Below are 27200 nucleotides of genomic sequence, written 5' to 3'. Positions count from 1 at the left end.
CATTTAGTCCACCAAGTAGTTTTTTAAGTTTAAGCAAAAAAAGTACAGCTAGGTGCAATAAACCTACATATCAGACATGGCATTGCAGTAGGCCTATTCTAAAGCTAGCCTACTGAGATGATTGAAGGCAGAAATTGCTGTTGTATTGCAGCAAGAGGACATGCTGTAGATGAGCATCAGACATCCTGTTTCTCTGAGGGGTAAACAGGTTTCCACCATAGCTGAAAAGGCACTCAACTGGGGCATTGGAGGACAGTGTAGTGTTGCACTTCAGAAAACATTTCCGAACTACAGGGAACGATTTCAAAGAGACCAAAGACTTGTCTTTTTTTTCATTTTTTCTTTTATTATTATTAACCCATCCACCCTCTTCGGAGGACACATATCTTGTTTGTTTTTACAGCTTTTCTGCTACACATACATTTTACATTGAAATTTTACATTTACTTTTTTTGTACACATTTTGCATAGTCGCATTATACTGGCCTGCAAAGTGATGTGTAATTCCTATTGGAATCCAGCCAGACTTTTTTTAATCACCCACAACCTGCATTCAGAATGACTGCCAGGGTAGGGAAGACCATCTCATTAACGGATGCAATAACTCCATCACATTGGATTAGTTTAGAAAACTGTATGTTATTTATCTTTGTGTAGCATCATATTTATCAACCAATCAATGTGATATTACAGCAAAACAAGCAATTCTGAGAATCTACCTGCAATAAGGCATGCTGGGAAATATTCTATTTGGTTCTATGTAGAACCTTTCTTGCCTGCCAAAGAATCGTTCTCGCCTTCCAAAGAATCATCAAAGAACCTTTTCTTCAAAAAAGTGTTATTTGGATGTTAAAGGTTTTAGGTAGAACCCTTTGCCTTACAAAGAACCCTTGTCTACCAAAATGGGTTATTCTGATCCAAACGGTTCTTGGTAGAATCCTGTCCATCCACAAAGAACCGTTTTGGAACCCTTTTTTCTAAAAGTGTAAACAGTATATTTGACCTTTCAGCTTCCAGACAACCTAACAATGACAAATGTTTTGATGAAGAATGCAAAAACCTAAGAAAGAAATTGAGAAACCTATCCAAGCAAAAACAGAGACCGAGAAAACCTGTGCCTATGCCTTCAGCATGTCAGAAATCAACTCAATGGGATTGAAGAATCCATAGAATCTAACCACTTCTGGGAAAATTGGAACACACTAAACGAACAACTACACAAAGAGTTATCTATCCAAAATGGCTCTATAACAAAGAACAAACAGCATACACATAGACATGATCAATTACAAGTCTTAGAATCAGCAATTAAAGACAATATGAACCCACTGGATTCTCCACTTACATTGAATGAACTACAGGACAAAATACAAACTCTCCAACTCAGAAAGGCCTGTGGTGTTGATGGAATCCTAAATTAAATGATAAGTATTCACACCTCTTGACTTTTTCCAAATGTTGTTGTTACAGACAGAATTTTAAATTGATTGAATTGATATGTTGTGTCACTGGCATACACATAATATACCTCATAATGTCAAAGTGGAATTATGTTTTTAGACATTTAAAAAAAAAAAAAATGTGAAAAGCTGAAATGTCTTGAGTCGATAGTATTCAACACCTTTGTTAAGGTAAGCCTAAATAAGTTCAGGAGTGAAAATGTGGTTAACAAGTCAAATAATAAGTTGCATAGACTCACTCTGTGTGCAATAATAGTGTTTAACATGATTAATCACCTGATGAAGCTATGACAAAGGTTTTTATTCACGTCTGAACTGTAGGCTATGTAATTTTGGTGATTAAATGTGTAAATAACTATTTGTCGTCGTGTATGTTATATCAAATATTTACCAGCAGGTGGCGCTTTCATGTTGGCTCTGGCAGCTTGAGCGCGCCTAGGATAGACGACCAGACATCCCCCACCATCCAAGGCAGTCCACACTAAAAAAAGCAGCTGCCTGCCAGAGATTTTTAGAATCTCTGTTCAAGACAGAAAAAGCTATGTGTCTTGCTACAAGTTGCAACCTGTTCTCAACATTACATATGTCGAATATGGTCACGTTTAAATTGTGTTTTTCTTAAAAGCCATGAACGTTTTTGGTTGTGGTCTACCAAATGCAGTATTCCCGTCTTCAGCCGAGACGAGCGTTTCGCCTTTGAAGAAAACAACAGCGATTTACAACTTGCTGATACGGTGAGTAGTTTGCATAGATATTAAAACCAGGGTTAGGTAATATGCAGTATTTTGTTGTTCGAAGAAGTTTATTCAATCTAGTCTACTGCATTGCCCACTTTCGGTTAATTTGTGTGTGTATGGGGAGGTTTAATTGAAATATTTTAAAGATTTAAAGTCACTTTGTATATTTTAAAGTCTAAAACACGTGACTGTCCTCATACAAAATTAAGAATATGATGTTTGTTTATATCTTCTTCAACAATCTGTCTAAATGACAATGCTTCCTCAAATGTGTATGTATTAATGAAATAAGAAATGCCATCTTAAACATACTAAAATATACGAATACGTATACATTTAAACACTGGTAATCAAATACACACTTTGGACTGAAATAATTACTTTTCTACTGAAATGTCTTTTCCCCCTTTGAACAGATTTTACCATCTCCTTTAGTGTAGCTCAGTGGCGATTTTAGCATGTAAATCTTGGTGAGTCAACAACAACAAAAAAACATGGGGTGCATGCCAGCAAAGCCACTACACAACACTAAACAATACATTAATTGCAATATAACGGTGACAAACGGTGCCCACAAACTGTTAGGGCCTACATACAGTAAAGCTGTCCCAACAGCAGAGTCCCAACAGCAGTCCCAATACCTTAACACTGCTACACCTGGCTATCAGCAGAGCCTTGTCTGGCAGCGAAACAGTTAATTCAGCCTCTTACTGGCTGACTTGCTTAAACAAATGTGGTTTCTACTGACAATTGAGGTGTACAAACTATGTCATAAGGGGACAATGAGTGGATAAGAGGAAATCCGTAATTTCGATTAAGACATTAATGAGCGAGCCAGGACGGATGTAGTCAATATAACTATTTGTTCAGCACTTTTGAAATGTACAGCAACAGAATTCAGAACATGGGCTGTTCTTGCAGTGTTCTCCCTGTACACCAAGTCAGAACCGTTGGATAAATAAAGGGGGCATATGAAGCAGACAATGAAAGGTCTAACAATATTCGATGATTACATTTCTCAAAAACAGGTTATAGGCTACATGTGCACCACCAAGTCAGAACAGTAGGTGAAATTAAGAGGTGAAAATAGACCAAATTATTAGGGTGAGGCACATGCGCTACTAACAGCTTACTACACAACATACACTTAATATTACTTTCTTATTTACAGTATACATATCTCCCTGGCATATTACATCATTTATGCAGCAGCATACAAGACATTTTTGGACTCACCTTGTTGTGCTGCGCTCACTTGAACAGGAAGGTGGCTCGTGGCAGTCCTTCATGGGGAAATTTTGTCATCAAACTTGTCATCAAAGTCTGGCACTCTGGATTTATGGTGCTTTCAAGACAACTGGGAACTCGAAGAAAAAAAACGTTGAATCATGATGGCATCAGTGATCTTCAGGTCATAGCTCTAGAAAGAGGCCCAAGTTCCGAATTTACAATTCCGAGTTGGTGAAAGTTCAAAACGTATTTTCCCAGTTGTAGCTTGTTTTTCCCGAGTTCCCAGTTGTCTTGAACTAACTAAAGTCAGATTTTGCAGTTCCAAGTTCCGAGCACATATCATGCTTCATTGACAGCATGGCCAATGTTGAATGTTTATAATTTTAAACTAGGAAAAGAGACCCTTAATCTTAGATGTGGGACCACACAGCCACTCCACTGAACAGCAGGCTAATGATTGCTTTGCAATGCTTGCAGTTAGCCTCTGATTCCTTCCAAACTACATTGTTGAATTTGCGATTTCCAACTTGCTGTGTAATGTTTATGTCCAATGGCTGATGAGCACTGATACGTTTTATCTATAATTTCTCTTCAATATTTCTCTTCATATGACAAGGTTTAAAAAGGATTTGCCAGTAGATTGTTGACTTGATTCATGATGATGACTGCTAGCTAAGATTTTGAAAGTATGATGTTGACATGATCAATCCAATCAAAGCTACTGTAGATATAATGTGATTTGACGTCCTTTTATCTGTGGCTAATGATCTTGAGCCTTCTTGGATGGGCACTTCTAATATAACTGTATGGCAGTACCCAAGAAACTTGAATTTTCTAGCTCTACCCTTAGACTTGACGGTGATGTAGTGTCCCCATGAGTGACAGAACACTGAGCCAATCATGGCACAACGCTCTGCTGGCTTGCCCCACAACAGATTTGTGCACCAATATTGCATTTTAAAAGCATGTTATATTAAATGAAGTGCCCTTTAATATAGAGCACATGGAGAATTAAATAAATCTTTAATATGAAGAAAGACTTGCAAAAGAAATGGCTAGAAATTTTTCACGTTTTTTTTGTAAAGCTTTCATTAAATTACCCCTCCCTATTGCACACAACAAGCTTCCATTCTCCCTGTCACAAGGGGATTCATTGATGATTTAAAATGATATCATCAACCCTGTTACGGTCAACCATGTTACTTTATTTGGCACCTAATAGGCACTTACTATCGTCATTTTTTCTATTTAACCTCTTGAGATGGGAAAGTGTGTTTTTTATGAAGTTGAACATGTGCTCTTTACGACAGAATGCTATAATTGGGTGAAATTAAACCTTTTTTTTTTTACCAAGTTACACTTTTCAAAAGCACTGAATTGGTGGAACGACCCGCCTATATTTTTCATAGAGAGGGGAAAATAACTGGAATGGGGCCCGGATGCAGGAGGGATTGATTTCATAAATGCTGGACACAACCCAGCCCAGAGTTGTTGACTGCAAAATGAATGTCATGTTCAGCAGTGGACTGTTGACTTTGTCAGGTTTCATAATGTGGCCGAACAGTCAAACTCAATTCCCCCCAGGAAAACCAGGAATAATGAACAAAGTGGACATCATTTTTTATAATTTTGTTTGAATTATTGTGTAATTTGTATAACTTAAACACTTGTATAAGAGATACTCCTCTGTTTATTTTTCACACTTACTATCAGGTGGAATGCGCAAGAATGTTTTGACCCCCCCACCCTTTTTATTTTTCGCAACTCATTTACTGTATATAGTGGGAGAGCAGTTCGGTGATTCTCACAAACGTGGTATTACTTTTGGTACATTTTTTAACAGACAAAGACAATTTTTATTTTATTTTGTAATGGATGAAATACCATCTCAAATTGTTTGTTAAATGAATAATCTTAACTGTTCAGATTGAATGATTATTACACATTTTCTATGACCATGCACAAGAAAATCTCATTACCGTAACACTAGTAAAGTAAAAAAATATATATAGCAATGGGAAAATGTTGCTCCTTTGTTTTAATTGCCTAAAATACAGGAGAGTTATTACAACAATATTGAATTAAAAAAAATATGACATTTTGATTTGAAGTATATTTTGATTTTAATAAGTTATCTCATTACTGTAATGTGTGGCATGTTCATAACCTAGATTTTGTTTATTATATGGGTCAAAGACGAGGCGTGTAAATTTGGTGTCCGAAGGCCATTCATTTAACATAAAAATATAAATATGTATAAATATAATATTAAATCACTCAACTCTTACCCTTCTTTTGACCCAGAAATATTTGTGTTGGAAACTATTAAATTAAGGGAGTTATTGAGCTCTAAAGTGTCAAAATATCCTTCAGTGTAACTGTCCGGGTTAAAATTTGAATGAAAAAAGTGATTTTATAATGTAGAAATTCATCTTAAAAATATAAATGAACACCCATGGCATAATTGTGTTAGTGCTTGCAATAATATATAGAATAAGGGGTGACATACTGTATCTAAAAAATATTTAAAAACTTGAAGAACTTTTGTCTGGACTTTTGCGCTTCATCAATGTCATTCAGTATAACAAAGGTAAAAAGCAATTTTAAAGCATATCACATGATGGTAATCATGTGACAGTGTGTGACATCACAAAGAAGACCCATTGAAGACCCTCTATCAATGTGATGAGGTGAGTAAATCTCTGAAATATTTGATGATTTCACCTTTTCAACATTTAGTAACCTTTGTGACAAAAACGCATGTCCTTCAGTACAACACTGAAAATATACTTTTAATGTTTTTTTTTTTTTTAAACTATATATTAAATATGAAAAGTAAGGATAATCTTTATAGGTCAAGGTCATTACTTTATATAGGTGGCCAAGGAACTGCCTGTTAAATATTTTTATGTATGAAATCCATCCTTTAGTATCATGCTTTTGTCCTTCAGCACAACAAAAGTTTCATGGTATACCACAATGTCACCCGTTATGCTGAATGACAGTAGCTTTGTTATCCCATGTTTTCACTAGTTTCACTAGTTACAACATCTAATCATGCAATTCATATTTACTTGTATGAATACGGAATATTATCATTTTAAATAATTCTATGGTATTTTAAGGTATTTCAAGGCATATTATCTTTATACTGTATATGTCGTTGTCTAATAAGAAGAGGGCTGCACGGCACAGACAAAAGATTAATGCAGATCCAGTTGCTAGGGAGGAAAGACTAGCCAGAAAAAAAGCAAGGTATTGTTTTCATGGTTTCATGCTAGTGTCAGCAACAGAATAGGATGTAATAGAATATAAAGCTGGGTGGATAATACTTAACATTAAGTTGCACTTTTGCATTGTAGTTAATGTTTAATTGCACTGCAGTTAAGGTATAACTGATGGATTATATTAATTTATATAATATTACACACACACACAATTATGGATAAAAATTGGATTATGAATTATATTAGTTAATAGCTGCTTCACATTTGGGGCACTATATGAAAAATCGAGAATGTACAAGTTTGATTTGAAGTAGTTTGATGGGCATTTTATGTAGCTATTTTGTGTAGGTATCTTGAAATTGCCTTTGTGTACCTGCATTAAATAGACATTTACCAGTTACAGTGTAACAATGTATAATTACAACATTAACTATCATGTAATAATCATATAATAATGCAACTTAATGCAACGTAAAGTGTTGCTGCAGGCTGAAATTATAGTAAAGGGATTATTATTAACATTAGAAATGAAATAGTAACAAAACATGTTTGGGAGAGAGAAAGAGAGTTGATTTAACTTTTTAGCTTTGATTAAGTATTTTCATTGTATAGCCTACTATTAAAAGACTACTAATAACATTTAATGGATGTGAATCCTATTCTGTGCCAGTGTCATAACTATTACATTTTCGTTTTTTAGCTATCAGAGAAGAAAGAAGGATGTCAACCTGATCATCCACCGATCCATACAATGACACAATCTGATACGGAAAAAAAGAGGGAAAATTTGAGATTAAATCATAGGAGGGGCCCGTGAAAAAAATCGAATAAATGAATGTGGTGATGAACTTAACTCCAGTATCCACTGAAGGAAACTCATTATTGTTATTGCTGAAGGAATCACATTTAATCAATATTTCTGGGCCTTAGTGATATGTGTCATTCAGGGTAACAAAATATTGTCATACAGTATAACACCAGTATTTTATATTAAAATACAATATCTTCGTTTTGTTGACTCAGAGAGACACAAACAAATTTCAAAGGAAGAAGTGAAAGATATTTTCATAGATTTTAGCATTTTTTTCAGTGTAAGGCAGGAAGTTTTTGTAAAAAACATTCAACAAATTTGGAGATGTACCCGTGACACATCAACTATGTGGTATTCAAAATAAAATAATGTCATTTGTTCTGGGTAGTTATATTTCTGCCAGTCTAAGCCTGAATATATAACCTTGTGAGTATGATAAATAGGCATAAAATGACATAAAAAAAACAGTGTTATACTGAATGACATTTTACTGGGGCACATTCATACGAATCACAATAAAAATGAATTATTGGCTTTATTATTGAATATAACTAATATAAAGGCATAGGTAACACTCCAATGAACATAAAAAAAGCTATTTAGGGAATTTTTTGGGGAATTTAGGGAATTGCTGTTTTATTTTTTTCTACTTTGAAAACCTTATATGTCTTTGAACCATATACACTGCTCAAAAAAATAAAGGGAACACTAAAATAACATCCTAGATCTGAATGAATGAAATAATCTTATTAAATACTTTTTTCTTTACATAGTTGAATGTGCTGACAACAAAATCACACAAAATAATCAATGGAAATCCAATGTAGCAACCCATGGAGGTCTGGATTTGGAGTCACACTCAAAATTAAAGTGGAAAACCACACTACAGGCTGATCCAACTTTGATGTAATGTCCTTAAAACAAGTCAAAATGAGGCTCAGTAGTGTGTGTGGCCTCCACGTGCCTGTATGACCTCCCTACAACGCCTGGGCATGCTCCTGATGAGGTGACGGATGGTCTCCTGAGGGATCTCCTCCCAGACCTGGACTAAAGCATCCGCCAACTCCTGGACAGTCTGTGGTGCAACGTGGTGGATGGAGCGAGACATGATGTCCCAGATGTGCTCAATTGGATTCAGGTCTGGGGAATGGGCGGGCCAGTCCATAGCATCAATGCCTTCCTCTTGCAGGAACTGCTGACACACTCCAGCCACATGAGGTCTAGCATTGTCTTGCATTAGGAGGAACCCAGGGCCAACCGCACCAGCATATGGTCTCATAAGGGGTCTGAGGATCTCATCTCGGTACCTAATGGCAGTCAGGCTACCTCTGGCGAGCACATGGAGGGCTGTGCGGCCCCCCAAAGAAATGCCACCCCACACCATGACTAACCCACCACTAAACCATGGAGGTCTGGATTTGGAGTCACACTCAAAATTAAAGTGTGCGGCCCCCCAAAGAAATGCCACCCCACACCATGACTAACCCACCACTAAACCATGGAGGTCTGGATTTGGAGTCACACTCAAAATTAAAGTGGAAAACCACACTACAGGCTGATCCAACTTTGATGTAATGTCCTTAAAACAAGTCAAAATGAGGCTCAGTAGTGTGTGTGGCCTCCACGTGCCTGTATGACCTCCCTACAACGCCTGGGCATGCTCCTGATGAGGTGACGGATGGTCTCCTGAGGGATCTCCTCCCAGACCTGGACTAAAGCATCCGCCAACTCCTGGACAGTCTGTGGTGCAACGTGGTGGATGGAGCGAGACATGATGTCCCAGATGTGCTCAATTGGATTCAGGTCTGGGGAATGGGCGGGCCAGTCCATAGCATCAATGCCTTCCTCTTGCAGGAACTGCTGACACACTCCAGCCACATGAGGTCTAGCATTGTCTTGCATTAGGAGGAACCCAGGGCCAACCGCACCAGCATATGCTCTCATAAGGGGTCTGAGGATCTCATCTCGGTACCTAATGGCAGTCAGGCTACCTCTGGCGAGCACATGGAGGGCTGTGCGGCCCCCCAAAGAAATGCCACCCCACACCATGACTAACCCACCACTAAACCATGGAGGTCTGGATTTGGAGTCACACTCAAAATTAAAGTGTGCGGCCCCCCAAAGAAATGCCACCCCACACCATGACTAACCCACCACTAAACCATGGAGGTCTGGATTTGGAGTCACACTCAAAATTAAAGTGGAAAACCACACTACAGGCTGATCCAACTTTGATGTAATGTCCTTAAAACAAGTCAAAATGAGGCTCAGTAGTGTGTGTGGCCTCCACGTGCCTGTATGACCTCCCTACAACGCCTGGGCATGCTCCTGATGAGGTGACGGATGGTCTCCTGAGGGATCTCCTCCCAGACCTGGACTAAAGCATCCGCCAACTCCTGGACAGTCTGTGGTGCAACGTGGTGGATGGAGCGAGACATGATGTCCCAGATGTGCTCAATTGGATTCAGGTCTGGGGAATGGGCGGGCCAGTCCATAGCATCAATGCCTTCCTCTTGCAGGAACTGCTGACACACTCCAGCCACATGAGGTCTAGCATTGTCTTGCATTAGGAGGAACCCAGGGCCAACCGCACCAGCATATGCTCTCATAAGGGGTCTGAGGATCTCATCTCGGTACCTAATGGCAGTCAGGCTACCTCTGGCGAGCACATGGAGGGCTGTGCGGCCCCCCAAAGAAATGCCACCCCACACCATGACTAACCCACCACTAAACCGGTCATGCTGGAGGATGTTGCAGGCAGCAGAACGTTCTCCACGGCGTCTCCAGACTCTGTCACGTCTGTCACATGTGCTCAGTGTGAACCTGCTTTCATCTGTGGAGAGCACAGGGCGCCAGTGGCGAATTTGCCAATCTTGGTGTTCTCTGGCAAATGCCAAACGTCCGGCACGGTGTTGGGCTGTAAGCACAACCCCCACCTGTGGACATCGGGCCCTCATACCACCCTTATGGAGTCTGTTTCTGACCGTTTGAGCAGGGCTCTGGCAGTGCTCCTCCTTGCACAAAGGCGGAGGTAGCGGTCCTGCAGCTGGGTTGTTGCCCTCCTACGGCCTCCTCCACGTCTCCTGATGTACTGGCCTGTCTCCTGGTAGCGCCTCCATGCTCTGGACACTACGCTGACAGACACAGCAAACCTTCTTGCCACAGCTCGCATTGATGTGCCATCGTGGATGAGCTGCACTACCTGAGCCACTTGTGTGGGTTGTAGACTCCGTCTCATGCTACCACTAGAGTGAAAGCACCGCCAGCATTCAAAAGTGACCAAAACATCAGCCAGGAAGCATAGGAACTGAGAAGTGGTCTGTGGTCACCACCTGCAGAACCACTCCTTTATTGGGGGTGTCGTGCTAATTGCCTATAATTTCCACCTGTTGTCTATTCCATTTGCACAACAGCATGTGACATTTATTGTCAATCAGTGTTGCTTCTGTCGTGTCTTTGGGGTACCATTAAACTGAAGACATGTTTATCAATTAACTCCCTGTAATTATTATCACGCGATAAAACTGATTAATCGTTTAATTGTAATTAACTAGGAGATCGGGGCACCAAGGAAAATATTCAGATTACAAAGCTATAATTTTCCTAATATAACTTTCCTATATTATAACATTATATATTATATTCTGTTATAGTATAGGCCGATTATCTTCTGGTTTAAATGGTGTATTTTACCTCACGTCCAGTCTCATTCCAAATGTCGTAAATTGTTATATCTGCACGAACCCAGTCTTTACTAAAATCATCCATACATCAATTGTCTTAAAATAATTTATTTACTAAACTAAGTAATTCACAGAAAGTATACAAACAGTAATTATCGTCACAAAGAATTGGTAGAGTAATGTGCCCTAGTGGGCTAAAACAGGCATGGCTGGTGTCTTGTTAACAATGGGTCATAAAGGGCAGCTGAGAAGGTACACAGAGTTCATTAATATTAACAATTGACAATTGAACGCTCACTCATTCGGGAACAATTGCAATCAATATATATTTACGCTCAGTTTGTCGTCGGGATCCTTGTTGGAGCGTCGTTCGGTTGGAGAGTTTTGTCCGCGTTCTCTCTCTCTCTCTCTCTCTCTCTCTCTCTCTCTCTCTCTCTCTCTCTCTCTCTCTCTCTCTCTCTCTCTCTCTCTCTCTCTCTCTCTCTCTCTCTCTCTCTGTTAGAATGGATCTTTCAAAGCGACATTCATTAATGTCGTCATATAATGGATGTTTCGTTGGTCTTCGCGTTCAATGATATAATTTACTTAGCTGCAGACTAATAATTAATATCAAAGACTTGTTCTTATTCTGTCGGTATCAATAGTCTAAAAGTTAACCACGTGGTATAGTTCACTTTCAGTAGAGTACTTGGATGGTCAAACCTATTGGCCAACTCGCAATGGAGTGGAGGCCGGGTCCTCAAGAAAGTAGATCAGGCTATGGTTTTATAGTGAACATGTCACATGACACCTGGTCCTGTCTGTGTCCCTGGGGGCGTGCCGATGACTGAGTTAAGCTTGGTACAGAAATATAATTCTATCACATTAACATCAGTACATAGCATCTCAATGTATTACAAATAGCTTTATCCTTATTAATACATTCTATACAACCATGTGTATGCAAGTCTCAAGGCTGAGGCTATTATATAAACCGTTTTATGGTAATATGACTATATTGTCTCTTCTGAGTATCACAAAATTGTACCAAGCGGACCAGTTCGTAGCTGTATTCTTCACCAATCTTCCATACCTTCTCCAGAACACAAATCTCGCTTGGCTCCCCAATTCTGTGAGTTGGAAGAATTTCCTGTGTCTCTCTATGGGCCATGTGGCAAGAGATTCTCCTCTTAGAGTTTTTACAACCCTTTTACACGTGGCCTGGGTGGGGGAAGGTAGGTTGGGGGATGGTGCAAGGGGGGAGGGGGTCAACTGTCCTCCCTGTACTCAAAGAGGCCAACGTCATGACACTTCCTAAGTGGACAGTTTGATTTCACAGAAGTGTGATTGACTTGGAGTTACATTGTGTTGTTTAAGTGTTCCCTTTATTTTTTGAGCAGTGTATGTATATATATATATATATAAGTGTCTTTTTCTTATTGGTGTCCGTTAGTAGTGGTTTCATTGCAACAATTCGACAATGAAGGCCTGATTCAAGCAGTCTCCTCTGAACAGTTGATGTTGAGATGTGTCTGTTACTAGAACTCTGTGAAGCATTTATTTGGGCTATAGTCTGAGGTGCAGTTAACTCTAATGAACTTATGCTGCTGAGGTAACTCTGGTTCTTCCTTTCCTGTGGCGGTCCCCATGAGAGCCAGTTTCATCATAGCTCTTGATGGTTTTTGAAGCTGCACTTGAAGAAACTTTCAAAGTTCTTGACATTTTCCGGATTGACTGACCTTCATGTCTTAAAGTAATGAGGGACTGTCATTTCTCTTTGCTTATTTGAGCCGTTCTTGCCATAATATGGACTTGGTCTTTTACCAAATAGAGCTATCTTCTGTATACCACCCCTACCTTGTCACAACACAACTGATTGGCTCAAACGCATTAAGAAGGAAAGAAATTCCACAAATGAACTTTTAACAAGGCACATCTATTAATTGAAATGCATTCCAAGTGACTACCTCATGAAGCTTGTTGTGAGAATGCCAAGAGTGTGCAAATCTGTCTTCAAGGCAAAGGGTAGCAACTTTGAAAAATCTCAAATATAAAATATATTTTGATTTGTTTAACACTTTTTTGGTTACTACATGATTCCATATGTGTTATTTCATAGTTTTGATGTCTTCACTCTTATTCTACTTTGTAAAACATCGTAAAAATGAAGAAAAACCCTTGAATAAGTGTCACGTCCTGACCAGTATAAGGGGTTATTTGTTATTGTAGTTTGGTCAGGACGTGGCAGGGGTGTGTTTGTTTAGAGTGTTTCGGGGTTTGTTGGGCTATGTTCTGTTTTAAGAGGGGTGTTTGTTTAGAGTGTTTCGGGGTTTGTTGGGTTGTGTTCCTTGTTTAGTGTTTGTTGCACCTGACAGGACTGTTTCGTTTTGTTCTTTTTTTTGTATACGTATTTAGTTGTTTCTCCTTCTTCAAAATAAAAAGAAGATGAGTATACATATTCCCGCTACGTTTTGGTCCACTCCATACGACAACCGTGACAATAAGTAGGTGTGTCCAAACTTTTGACTGGTATTGTATATATAATTTGATATCTGATTAATCTATTTGTATTACCTTTTTGTAGTTAATCAATCTAATTTGAAAAGTGATAACTAAAGTATCCTTAACTTGCATTGAAAAAGTGAATCATTCTTCTATAATTAAACATCTCTCCCTAATTTCCAGACTGGACTTATATAAGGGTATGGGAGTACAGATACGTTTAGTGGGTAGCGCACCCTACTTAATGGCAACAGGTCAGTTTTAGGGTTACGGTTCAGTGGAGTTGACACAGTGAAATAACTTATATAACTCAATAACTCTCCTGTCATGTTTGTCTAGGGTCGAACATCATGGCAACCTCCCACATTCTCTTCATCTGCCTCCTCCTCATCCTTGCAGTTTTATCGCAGGAGCCGCCCACCTCTAAACAAGGTACCTTTTGATCAATGATGAACCAGACCAAACTAGAAGGGCTTTCCTTTCACAGGACTATCAATACCGACCTAACATATTCCTAGAAGTCAAGTACTTCCTTTGCATGTAGAATTCCTACTAAGGACAGTATAGTATGTACACTATGTAGTGCAGGATGATATACTGTATGACACTATGGGTACACGTTATGGGTACATACCAGGGGGTATCATCACACTATGGGTACACACCAGGAGGTATCATCACACTATGGTTACACGTTATGGGTACACACCAGGGGGTATCATCACACTATGGGTACACGTTATGGGTACACACCAGGGGGTATCATCACACTATGGGTACATGTTATGGGTACACACCAGGGGGTATCATCACACTATGGGTACAGGTTATTGGTACACACCATGGGGGTATCATCACACTATGGGTACACACCAGGAGGTATCATCACACTTTAACTGCGTGGCACACATTTAAGTTAACTCTTAGAGGAATAGATCACTGATATACAATATGAATGATCTCATTACACACTCTGGTTTAAATGTTACATAAAAAATGAAATATAATGGTTATTTGTGAAAACTCTGTAATATGCTTTATGATAATGCAATGGCACTGTGTATTGTATTATACAGACTAATACAATCTCTTAGAACACGTGCTCTAAATAAGCATGCATGCATGGGCACATATCAAGTTCTTCCCAGGAACAGGATTTCCAGGAATTCTGGAGGGGGCAGTGTGGGAGCAGTGAGTGGTGCACTGAGGGAAACTGTTTAGTTATTCAGACTCCCCCTCTCAACAGATGCAGCGTTGTAATGTACAAAGTTTGAGTGCAGGAAGTTCTATTCCTAGGTGGTTCAGGCCTTTATGATGAAGTCACACTTCTCCTAAGTGTTTCTTCATGTTATGCAACGTTATACACGTTATATAACTCTTTAGAGCTGACGGATTGAATAGAAGCTTTCACTCTACCATAAGTCTCTTTTGTTTCAGATTTTTATGAGCTTTGGCAGTGGTGCTTTGACAGAGTTATTCTGTTTCCAGTAAGTGGTACTTTACACTCTGTCAGAATGGGTGAAAGGGTTTGAGCTCCCAGCAAAAAAATATACAACATTTTTTTTCCTGAGAATCAGCAGTACCCAGCCAAAAAGGTTACTGTCTGAGTGAAACAGATGGACATAGAACAGTGCAGGAGGAGGGGACACTGCCAGCTCACGTACACAGACAGAAAATACAAATTTTCAATGCTTCCCACGCTGGGGTAAACCAATTTTTTTCCTCACAGAGCTTTAAAGATGTTCAGTTGAAGGGGACAACCTTGGTTGCAGCTATTGCTTTAAAGTGTCTACTTAAGTAGCTACTATATATAACACCAGCTGTCCTTCACGTAAGCTTTTCTCTACCATAAGTGGGAAAATTTTTACTTTGCATATGTAATTGCTTTTTATTTCTGGAACAAACAGAATAGGTAAAGACTCGATGTACATTTATGTTAGGTACATATATATTTTTAAACAGTATCTTGTGAATTACTCTCTGACAGTAGGACTGAAAAGTCAAAACATTCATCCTGACTTTAATCAAAGGGAAGGAGAAGGTTGTGTTTGTTCGGCTGCTGTGTAATAGGAGAGATGGAGGGAGGAAATGGGTGTTTTAATGCGCAGGGTGTTTTAATACACAAGTTGCTCCAAATGAGAAGAAACAACATCGAGAGGTTGGTAAGGCAATAGCACCATCCCTTTCATCTGTATAATTGTGTATGTGTATCTGACATACGTCAGTGACGCACATAGGAGAGAGAAAATAGTGAATTAGACTCTATAAAGCACGTGTCAAACTTCGTGTCAAAATTCCATGGAGGACCGAGAGTCTGCGGGGTTTTCGCTCCTCCCTTGTACTTGGTTGATTAATTAAGGTCACTAATTAGTAAGCAACTCCCCTCACCTGGAGGGCTACATCAGGATTATGAAATGAAATTCAATGGAGGGACACATTTTTGGGGGGACCAATTGTTTGTTAAAATCAATTTGCGGGGGCCTCCCAAGTTGCGCAGCGGTCTAAGGCACTGCATCGCAGTGCTTTAGGCGTCACTACAGACCCGGGTTCGATCCCAGGCTGTGTCACAGCTGGCTGTGACTGGGAGACCCATTAGGTGGCGCACAATTCGCCCAGCGTCGTCCGGGTTAGGAGAGGGTTTGGCAGGCCGAGATTTCCTTGTCCCATCACACTCTAGCGACTCTTGTGGCGAGCCGGGCGCTTACACGGTCGCGAGGTGTATGGTGTTTCCTCCGACACATTGGTGTGGCTGGCTTCCGGGTTAAGCGGGCATTGTGTCAAGAAGCAGTGCGGCTTGGCTGGGTCGTGTTTCGGGGGACGCAGGGCTCTCGACCTTTGCCTCTCCCGAGTACGTACGGGAGTTGCAGCGATGGGACAAGACTGTAACTACCAATTGGATACCATGAAATTGGGGAGAAAAAAGGGGTAAAAGAAAATGTTATATTTAAAAAAAATAATAGTAATAATGTCTTGCGGGTTGGATTGAAGTGCCCAGTGGGTCAGAAACGGCCCACAGGCACGTTTCTGCTCTAGGCCCTTCATGGAATGAGTGACACCGCTGCTATAAATCATCCAGTGCTAGCGCTCATCATTATGTGTACTCTACAGAGAATTACTTTATGCATTTAGAAACCCCTTGATTAAAACACCCATTTCCTCCCTCCATTCCTCCTATTACACAGCAGCCAATCAAACACAACCCTCTATTTCCCTTTCATTAAAGTCATAATGAATGTTTTGAATTTTCAGTCCTAATGTGAGAGATGAGTAGGCTAATTTACGAGATAGTAGAGGACATTCTGTATCAGAAGTGGGGGACATTTTGTAAAAGAGTTCACCTTCCAGCGACTGGAACACTAGAACAACTGGAGTCCAAAATTATATTTTACCCTTGTTTTCTTGGAAAGGTCTGTTTGAAATTTGAGCTTCAACGTCCTGTTGGAGCCGGTGATATCTGCTGTGCACATGGTGTGGAAACAAATGACCTAAACTTGGCAGACACTAAGCAAACTGCACTTACTCACGTGCACATTCAAGAACATTCACAAGTACTCACATACACGTGCATATTTATATTCTGAAAATATTAAGTTAAAATGGGGAGTCTGGATGTAGACGATGTAGAGTCACAATTTGTGCACTGCACTGCACACACACACACACACACACACACACACACACACACCTGTCCTGAATTCTCATCAGTCACGGGAAACTTGAGCGTTGCCAAGTGTTGGATTGATTTTTCCTTTTCATTCCGAGGAAGTTCCTGGTAGAAAAGGATCTGGTAAACAAGTTATTTTTAACCTTTGGCCACCCTGATGAGCTGCTAACCAAGCCAGTGGTATGCATCACTCCTCAGAAGAGCCACACAGCTGTGAATCTCCCTAGGCGCCAGAGCCATTCTACCTGCTATTGTGCTGTCCCTCTCAGCGGTGTTGATGTGGCACATTATGGGAGATGGTACTAATTACTAAAGGACCTAAGTGCCTCTTCAGGGCTATGAACAAATAGTAGTGTTTACCTAAAGCTCCCCTCTCTCTGGGAACACATTCATATAATCATGTACTATAGTACAGCCAGACCAGGACAGCGCTCGCCTGATATGTCATATTGCTGTCATAAACAAGATAGGAATGATCATTTATCTTTCCTACAGCTTATTTATAGTGTCCTTTATTGACCCCTAGGAGCAGAAGGTAATAAGCATCATATTACAGCGTTTCAGGTGTAGTAGTAATTGGCTTCGGAGAAAATACTTCCAATTGCACTATTTTATTGCCAGCTGTCATTTTCCTGCAGATACAGCAGATCTCTGAACACTTACTATGAGTGTAGTTTTCATGCAGTGTACTGTGTAAGTGCAGTTCTGAGAACAGATTACGGCAGATGCAGTGTACAATGTAAGTGCAGTTCTGAGAACAGATGACGGCAAATGCAGTGTACCATGTAAGTGCAGTTCTGAGGACAGATGACGGCAGGGTTTTCCCCGAAATTCCTGTGGGCGGTAAAGTCTGGCTGACAGATTTAAAGAGGTATGCGGATACTTCCAGGAAAACGTAGCTGTCCGCCATGCGGCTACGCCACTCAGAGGAGTTATGTTACGCTCTGTTTGTCTTACACTTGAACACCAACTCAGCCCTGTAAATGGTCTCAGCAACAGGCATAGATAGGTAGACTAGACTGGGTGTGTGTTCATGTTTAAGTTTGAGTTTTGACTTTTTTGAAAGTCTATATAGAATGTGTGTGCTCACCTCTTTCTCTCTCTCCCTCCCTCTCAGCCCTCTCCCAGATCCGCCCCCAGATCACTGGCTGCGTCTCCCATGACATGAACACGTTCCGCTGCAGATGGAATGTCGGAGTATTCCAGAACCTCACAGAACCCAGAGACCTGCGGATATTCTACTACATTAATGATAAGAAGTGAGAGAAAAAATATTCCCTAAGTAAGGGAGAGATAAACATTCTGGGGCTGAAATTAAATTAATGAAATATTTGAGAGCCAAATAGTTTTTCTTCTGAAATAATTTGTAGTTCTTAACTGTATGTGAGTCTCTCCCTCTTATCTAAATGATGTCAGTCTTTCCTGCCATCAGCGCAGTATTAAAACCCCTATGTTGTCTCCCCATGCCTGCAGCATATCTCCCAAGGAGTGGGATGAATGTCCTCACTACGCTGACAGGACAGACGAGTGCTTCTTCAATGAAAGCTACACGAAGGTCTGGATGACCTATAGTGTCCAGCTCCGCTCTGGCGATCAGGACATTCTCTATGACGAGGTCATCTTCACTGTAGAAGACATCGGTTAGCCTGGCCCCCGTATTCCTAAACAACAGTCATTCCTCCATTCATAGCTACCTATAGCTACCCTACTACTCACCTGTTTGTCCTCTGTCTGCCTCCACACATCTCCCATATTTTAAACCCTAATCACTTTTTTATCATTGGAAATTGAAATGTGGAAATACTGAATTTTATACACCAAACATTAAGAACACCCCCCCCCCTTCCCCCAAAAAAAACCCGTTCCACAGGAAGGTTGGCCCATGTTGACTCCAATGCTTCCCACAGTTGTGTCAAGTTGGCTGGATGTCCTTTGGGTGGTGGACCATTCTTGATACACACGGGAAACTGTTGAGCGTGAAAACTCAGCAGCATTGCCGCTCTTGACACACTCAAACCGGTGCGCCTGCCACCTACCATCAAACACACTTAAATATTTTGTCTTGCCCATTCACCCTCGGAATGGCACACATACACAATCATGTCTAAATTGTCTCAAGGCTGAAAAATTCCTTCTTTAACCTGTCTCCTGCCCTTCATCTACACTGATTGAAGTGGATTTAACAAGTGACATCAATAAGGGCTCCTAGCTTTCACCTGGATTCACCTGGTCAGTCTATGTCATGGAAAGATCAGGTGTTCTTAATGTTAACTACATTTTTTATGTGCCATTCAGCATTTCAAGTGGTGACCCTAATGTGGTTTTAAATGTGTTCCAGTGGAACCAGACCCTCCAATAGCGCTGAACTGGACCCTGCTGAATGTGGGTCTAACCGGGAGCCACTTTGATATCATGTTGAGCTGGGAACCGCCACACTCTGCAGACGTGTCGATGGGCTGGATGACGCTGCAGTACGAGGTGCAGTACCGCGAGGTCAACTCAACACTGTGGAGGACGGTGAGTCTACACACCCTAGAACAGGGGAAAACTCCTAGCCCTGGCCTTTATGCATAGGGCTGGGTTAGGAGTTCTTCCTGACTCTGTGATTAGACCAGGAAAACTCCTTGCACCACCTATACCCCTTCCATGAGGACTCTGTTTGACTCTTTCGGTCAGACTGTTGCAGATCATTGGGTCATTTCAGAATCTTTACATGGGCAATAAAGATTAAATTCCATGTTCCAGTGTTCATATAAACCTTTCTCTGGACATACAGTACCTACTGAGACTGTGCGGTCCAGATTATTTTGACCTGACTAAGGTTTACTGCATTTGTTTTTGCGTGTATTCCGTGATGCGTTTAGCTTATAACAGCTAGGAAACACCTCTAACCAAACAACAGTGCTAGGTGGCTGTACTACAGACACCGGCCATCGTCGTGGGAAAGACACATTTTGAAAAACCTTTGAAAAACAACTGGTTGCAGTAATGAGCCAACCTGGATACTAAGGAGATCCTGAGGGTAATCGACGATTACCAACAGCTTTACGCTATGGAGGAACAACATACTCCATCATGGAAAGATCCGACTACCTCACAAAAGAACTCTAACCCGACAAAAAAAAGAAAAACAGATTCATCTACAGACACGAACGATTGACTTACCATTGAAGTAGAGGCTAGTGTTCTGGCTGGAATCCATGCAACACTGGAAAAGTTGTGTGAGGAGGTATTAGGCCTGAGGGGGGGTTTGGAGTTTAGCCAGAGGGAAATTCTCACGCTCCAAGGAGAGAACAAGGCACTCACAGCCAAGGTAAAAATCCATGATTCTAAAAGGGATTGTCTACTCAGGGAAAACAGGGTGATGAAGGAGTCGCTGCTAGACATACAAAGTCGTAGAATACGTGATATTCTAATCTTTTCTGGGATTCCTGAGGACGCATCCAATAATCCAGAGGGCGCGATCAGAGAATTCATGCAATCCGCCTTGAAATTTCCTCTAGCGACTGTAAACAAGGTGGCTTTCCACCGAGTACACAGACTTGGCGCTCAAAGCGACAAGACCAAGGGTCCCTGACCAATCAGCGCAAAATTTGAACACTACCAGCAAAAGGAGCTGATCAAAAGCAGAGGAAGGGAGCTTAAAACCTGTTAGGGCTAGCGGAACGCCTCACCAATATCCAATAGTATAGCGTGGCGCGAAATACAAATACCTCAAAAATGCTATAACTTCAATTTCTCAAACATATGACTATTTTACACCATTTTAAAGACAAGACTCTCGTTAATCTAACCACATTGTCCGATTTCAAAAAGGCTTTACAGCGAAAGCAAAACATTAGATTATGTCAGGAGAGTACCTTGCCAAAAATAATCACACAGCCATTTTCAAAGCAAGCATATATGTCACAAAAACCAAAACCACAGCTAAATGCAGCACTAACCTTTGATGATCTTCATCAGATGACACTCCTAGGACATTATGTTATACAATACATGCATGTTTTGTTCAATCAAGTTCATATTTATATCAAAAACCAGCTTTTTACATTAGCATGTGATGTTCAGAACTAGCAAACTTCCGGTGAATTTACTAAATTACTCACAATAAACGTTGACAAAAAACATAACAATTATTTTCCTTTATGCAATCGCGGTGTCAGATTTTAAAATAGCTTTTCGGCGAAAGCACATTTTGCAATATTCTGAGTACATAGCCCGGCCATCATGGCTAGCTAATTTGACACCCACCAAGTTTGGCCCTCACCAAACTCAGATTTACTATAAGAAAAATTGGATTACCTTTGCTGTTCTTCGTCAGAATGCACTCCCAGGACTTCTACTTCAACAACAAATTTAGTTTTTGTTCCAAATAATCCATAGTTATATTAAAATACCTCCGTTTTGTTCGTGCGTTCAAGTCACTATCCGAAGGGTGACGCGCGAGCGCATTTAGTGACAAAAAATGTCAAAATATTCCATTACCGTACTTCGAAGCATGTCAAACGCTGTTTAAAATAAATTTTTATGCGATTTTTCTCGTAAAATAGCAATAATATTCCAACCGGGAGACGTTGTATTCATTCAAAGACTGAAAGAAAAAAATGGAGTCGTCTCGTGGACGCGCATCTCCAGTGTCATTGTTCCCTGCCTGACCACTCACAAAAACTCCTGCTGTTTTTCGCCCAGAGACTGCAGAGACGTCATTCCACTTTCTGTCGCCTTCCTAGAGCCAATGGAAGCCTTATAAAATGTCACGGTACAGCAGAGATGCTGTATTTTTGATAGAGATGGCACAGAAGGAGAACAAATTGTCAGACAGGGCACTTCCTGTATGGAATCTTCTCAGGTTTTGGCCTGCCATATGAGTTCTGTTATACTCACAGACACCATTCAAACAGTTTTAGAAACTTTAGAGTGTTTTCTATCCAAATCTACTAATTATATGCATATTCTAGTTTCTGGGCAGGAGTAGTAACCAGATTAAATTGGGTATGTTTTTTATCCGGCCGTGAAAATACTGCCCCCTATCCCAAACAGGTTAAAGGGACCAAATTCGGTCTCAATAACCAATTTCCACGTGAGATAAACAAACGTCGCAAAAGACTGTATCCTGTACAGAGGCAACAGAGAGAGAGGGGTAAGCGTGCATTTCTCATTGTGGACAAACTCTTTATAGATGGACAGCTATTCCGAGACAGCTCCATAACACCATGGCTGTACTAAATTCTACAGGGACTTCAGGTTACGAACAAAAGAAAGTATGGGAATGGTAAAAATATCTGAACAACTATAAAGTGGATATGAACACACACGTGCTCAATTACATGTTCACTTACACATATGGACTAATATATACTGTTAGGTTCTAATTCTCAGAGTAAAAAACTCAACGGACATTTATGAAAGCTTAACCAAGTTTATTATGCCCAGAGTATCAATACAGCTGCATTCAGACAAAAAAAAACATTTTCACACAAGCACTATTATTTCACCGTTCCTCATAGGCTGAGTCTCCTCCTAACCATCTGTACAAACATCGTTCTTTACTGCTAGGCAGGACACTAGTGATACGGGCCATAAAATTGTATTTCTCCCTTAAGGTGACTTGACCTGACGTCAACCCCCCTCCATCAGTAATCCATGGCTCTCTCCCCTTATCAATGCCTGCCACATGTAATCGCTTCCCTGCACTCAACACATTCCAAGCTTAATTGCACACATTATATACCTTCCTCCATTAACCATTAACTTCTGGTGTAGACCCTCTAAACCTCAGCACGCCATCAGTGACATGAATAAGTATATTTCCTATTCTCAGAACCCAACAATACACATACACACTTGCTCTCTCTCTCTCTTCTCACTCTCGCTTTCTCTCTTTTCTCTTCTCTCCCTCTCTCACCTCTCTCTATTGTCGAGAACTGTTCTATAATTGAATATGTTTCTTGTTTGTCTCTTTTCTGTGTCTTTGTCTACATGTTTATATATGTTTGCAACAAGCAAGGGGAAGATATCAGAATAGGGACATTGGGGAAAAATAACATATTGTACAGGATTGCATTACTATAGAGTGAAGCCGTCTCTATAGTAATACAAGGTCTCCTTCATGATCATGTGAAACGTCAATTGCTATGGAAATGCTGGGATGTGTTTTTCAATGATGTTAAAGGTAATTATGATGCAACTATGATGGTGATACAATATGGATTACAATTATCATCATGAATATTAAGTCTATACGCACTACATGGGATGGGCTTTAGGAAGCTGAGGGTTTGGATGTGGAATTGGAGAGAAGTGGGAGTGGAGTTGCTGGGCGGGAGATAGAATGATGGTCAAAGATAAAGTATAACAAGTATAAAAAATAAAGTCAAAATAAAACATAATAATAATAAAAAGTACGTTTGAATGACACTGAGGGGCAGTGTTTTTACAGCAAATGCCGGTTTGCCTGAGGCTGATGCCGTGCAGGTGTTTATACACATGCATATACATAAACTCTCATTCAAATGCACACATACACGGGGACACACATATGTAAATAGTGCCAGACATGCACTCAAACATATACAGTTGGCATTGCTGTTATGATTTTAGTTATCGTTGATGTCCTTTGTTTTTTTGCATTGTTGTTTTCTGTTTTATTTTGTCTTTTTCTTTTTTCTCATGAGTTCATTTTCTTGGTTGTTGGTACATTGGGGCATTCTTAGGGGGGCGGAATTCATTTTATTTTTTATTATTTTATTTTCTATTTTTTTATTAAAAAAATTAAATTAAATTATTGGGGGGGATGACTGTGGGAGGGTTCTCAGATGGTTGAGGGACAGCTATGGGGAACTGTGGGGGGATCTTGGAGGGTTTGCGTCCCCGTTTTGTTTGGGGGGGGCCTTGTGGGAGATCTGTCGACGTGCCCTTGAGCAAGGCATTGACCCTGGATGCTTCTGTGTGTCGCTCTGAATGGGAGTCTGTTGGATGACTGGTGTGGTGTAGTTGTTAAAACAAAATAAATAATAAATAAATAGATTTACTGCCTTATTTTAAGATCATTTCAGTGAATAATAAAATGACCTAATAATCAAAAGACTTATGCCTCCTCCCACATTGTAATTTCGAACAAACTGCCTCTTTCCAAGGGCAGTCTGCCCTCTCATTCTCCCTCTTTCACGTTAACTCCTTCCATGCAAGGGAACATGAATCTTGGGGGTAATTTACCAAGGTGACATACCAAGGCTCTATTGCTTTTAAGTTGATTCATGTCTTTATATGACATTATATATTTCTCAAGGTGACATATCCTCAGTTAAACTCTAAGTAGTGTGTCCCTTAAACCAAATCATTAAACCTGCAGGTGTAAGTTATGTTTCCTCCTATTGTTTACATTTTACATTTTACATTTTAGTGTGGGTGATATTTACTAACTAACTGGTGTGAAACCTCTCTGTTTTGACTGCAACCCTAGGTGGACCTTGAAAAGGGAATGCAGCGATCGCTATACGGGCTGCGCACCAACACAGATAATGAGGTCAGGGTGAGGTGCAAGACGCTAGCATCCCGTAACTTTGGGGAATTCAGCGACTCCATATTCATACACATCCCTACTAAAGGTACTACCGTATTGTTTTTAAATACTGTCATATAAAATGTTTGCTGTTATAATAATGCTGATGTCTCTGTTTTGAATCGTATTAATTGCTTTCTATATATTCATATGTGCTCAGAGTCGAGACTTCCAGTTACTGTCCTGCTTGTCTTTGCTGCTTTGGGTTTGGCAGTCATCCTAATGCTGGTAGTCTATTCCCAGCAACAGAAGTAAGAAACTCACTTTTACCTTTCACTTTGTCTTAAAATACCAAACCTCTTCATAAAAATGTGAAAGTCTAATGCTACATGTCTTTTAATAACGCTTCCGCTATCTTTCTTCAAGGTTGATGGTGATTCTCCTGCCTCCAATTCCTGGTCCCAAAATCAAAGGCATCGACCCAGAGCTTCTTAAGGTATATTAACTTAACACAATGAAAAATACCTAGAATTCTTTACTTGTACCATTAAAACCATTGCCACTAGAGTTTTATGGGAAGGCAATATGAATTACCAGCAAGGTTGTAATAAGTGTATGTTGCCCCTTTAAACTAACTCTGAGGTATTATCTGCCGTTTACCATAGAAAGGTAAGTTGGCTGAGCTGACCTCCATCCTGGGCGGCATCCCTGACTTGAGGCCAGAGCTGTACAGCGACGACCCCTGGGTGGAGTTCATCGAGCTGGACATGGAGGAGCCCAACAACAGGCTGACTGTGCTGGACACCCAGTGCTTGATGGACCACTGTGCCTCCTCAGACTGTCCCCCTATCACCATTGGCTTCAGGGATGATGACTCGGGCCGGGCCAGCTGCTGTGACCCTGATCTGCCTGACCCAGAGGCCTCCCCCTTCCACTCCCTCCTCTCCAACACCAGCTGCGCCCTGGAGCCCTCTTGCCTGGCCAGCACTAAGGCCAGCTCCCCAGTCCAGACCCCCACCACTGAGGATTCTCCCTGGGCCGCCCCTGGCAGGGAGGACCTCTACACCCAGGTGAATGAGGTGAGACTAACTGGTGAAGTGCTGCTGACACCTGAGGAGCAGAGGAAGGTGGAGGAGAATGCAGAGAAGGATGCGAAGGAAAAGGAGAAAGAAAAGAAGAGGAAAGAGTTTCAGCTGCTGGTGGTGAATGCTGATGTGGGAGGCTACACCTCAGAGTTAGATGCTGGGAAGTTGAGTGCCAGACTCCCCACTGGGAGAGCCAGCCAGCCTGCTTCAACGGAGGACAGTAGTCTTGTGCAGGGACAGCCCTTCGGGGAGTACCAGAGCCTGTACTTTGAGGCTGAAATGCCCCCCATTCCACCTGCCTCTCCTGTCTCCCCACTGCCCCCTGTCTCTGCCTACACCATGGTGGAGGGAGTAGACAGGCAGAACAGCCTCCTTCTGAAGCCTGGACCCACACCAGCACCCCAGACAGTTCTAACCAAGCTTCCCCTGCCCACACCTACACCAGAGGGGTACCTGACCCCTGACCTACTGGGCAACATTACACCATAACAGAGGTGTAGGGACTATGCCAGTCATTTGTGATTGGACACAGATCAGAGGGGGCATAGAAATTCAGTGCCTGAGTGACTAAACACAAAAGAGTAGGGTCCCAAATGTCATACCTACAAAAATGAGAGGGGGTCCCTGCCTGCCCCCCCTCTTCCCGTTCCTTCTCCCAACATGCAGCTGTAGACATTTTGAGGTTTGGTAAGATGGATGGTGAGTACAGGAGAGGGTTCTGTTCTTCAAGGTGCCACACCTGTCTGCAAAAACTTAAACAAAAACTTAGTGAACAAAGGAAATAGGGAAAGGACAAGAAGGAATTATGGTCTCTCACAAGAACTGGCCATATGAACCTCTTCACATATTATGAATGTGAAATAAAAATATATATTTTGAAGAACATCACCTACATGTGACTTTAAATGCCAGCACAAGGAAAAATACTTAACTTCGTGTTGTTGATAATGTTGTTTACAGTAATCCCAATAATTGGTCTTTACAACTATGAAAAGTATTTATAGATCTCAATATTGTGTCAAGAGGGAAGTATTTGGTGACCAAGTGGGAATCTACCATATGTGTTCTGCTGATTGACTGTGGCTTTTCAACAAGTCTAAAATAGTAGGTCATTGTGCTTACTGAATGTTTGCTGTTATTTTGCATATATAAAAAATGTGTGATTATTAAAACAAGAAAAAATAATTCTGCTTACTATGTTGTTACCACTTACAAAAAGGGGACTATCAAATGTCAGATTATCCTTCTGGAGATCTGTAAATGCTAATCGTTCTTTATTGTACAGCTATAATGTTACTCATAAACATCTTTCACATTTAAA

The 27200-nt window shown here is 40.8% G+C and overlaps 1 protein-coding gene across 5 annotated transcripts; it reads left to right on the top strand.

Annotated features, from left to right (window-relative positions):
• Positions 1-1907: 1907 nt before the first annotated feature.
• ghrb (growth hormone receptor b) lies at positions 1908-27200 on the top strand. Of its 5 annotated transcripts, none has more exons than XM_014133889.3 (10): positions 1908-2194; positions 13543-13631; positions 13969-14061; positions 18411-18552; positions 18767-18933; positions 19632-19810; positions 24756-24900; positions 25015-25105; positions 25221-25290; positions 25460-27200. In XM_014133889.3, the coding sequence occupies exons 3-10, from the start codon at positions 13980-13982 to the stop codon at positions 26366-26368; spliced, it is 1785 nt and encodes a 594-aa protein (XP_013989364.1). In that variant the 5' UTR covers positions 1908-2194; positions 13543-13631; positions 13969-13979; the 3' UTR covers positions 26369-27200.

Source organism: Salmo salar, chromosome 01 (assembly GCF_965601325.2).
Source record: "Salmo salar chromosome 01, fSalSal1, whole genome shotgun sequence".
NCBI lineage: Eukaryota > Metazoa > Chordata > Actinopteri > Salmoniformes > Salmonidae > Salmo > Salmo salar.
Note: the sequence above shows the minus strand (reverse complement) of the source record. Positions and strands in the feature narration are given on the sequence as shown.

Bases quoted from the DNA above. Each gene is read 5' to 3' on its own strand.
- ghrb (XM_014133889.3), top strand. From the start codon at position 13,980: ATGGCAACCTCCCACATTCTCTTCATCTGCCTCCTCCTCATCCTTGCA. The intron at 18,553-18,766 runs GTGAGAGAAAAA...CCATGCCTGCAG, and splicing joins TACTACATTAATGATAAGAA to CATATCTCCCAAGGAGTGGG. The intron at 24,901-25,014 runs GTACTACCGTAT...ATATGTGCTCAG, and splicing joins CATACACATCCCTACTAAAG to AGTCGAGACTTCCAGTTACT.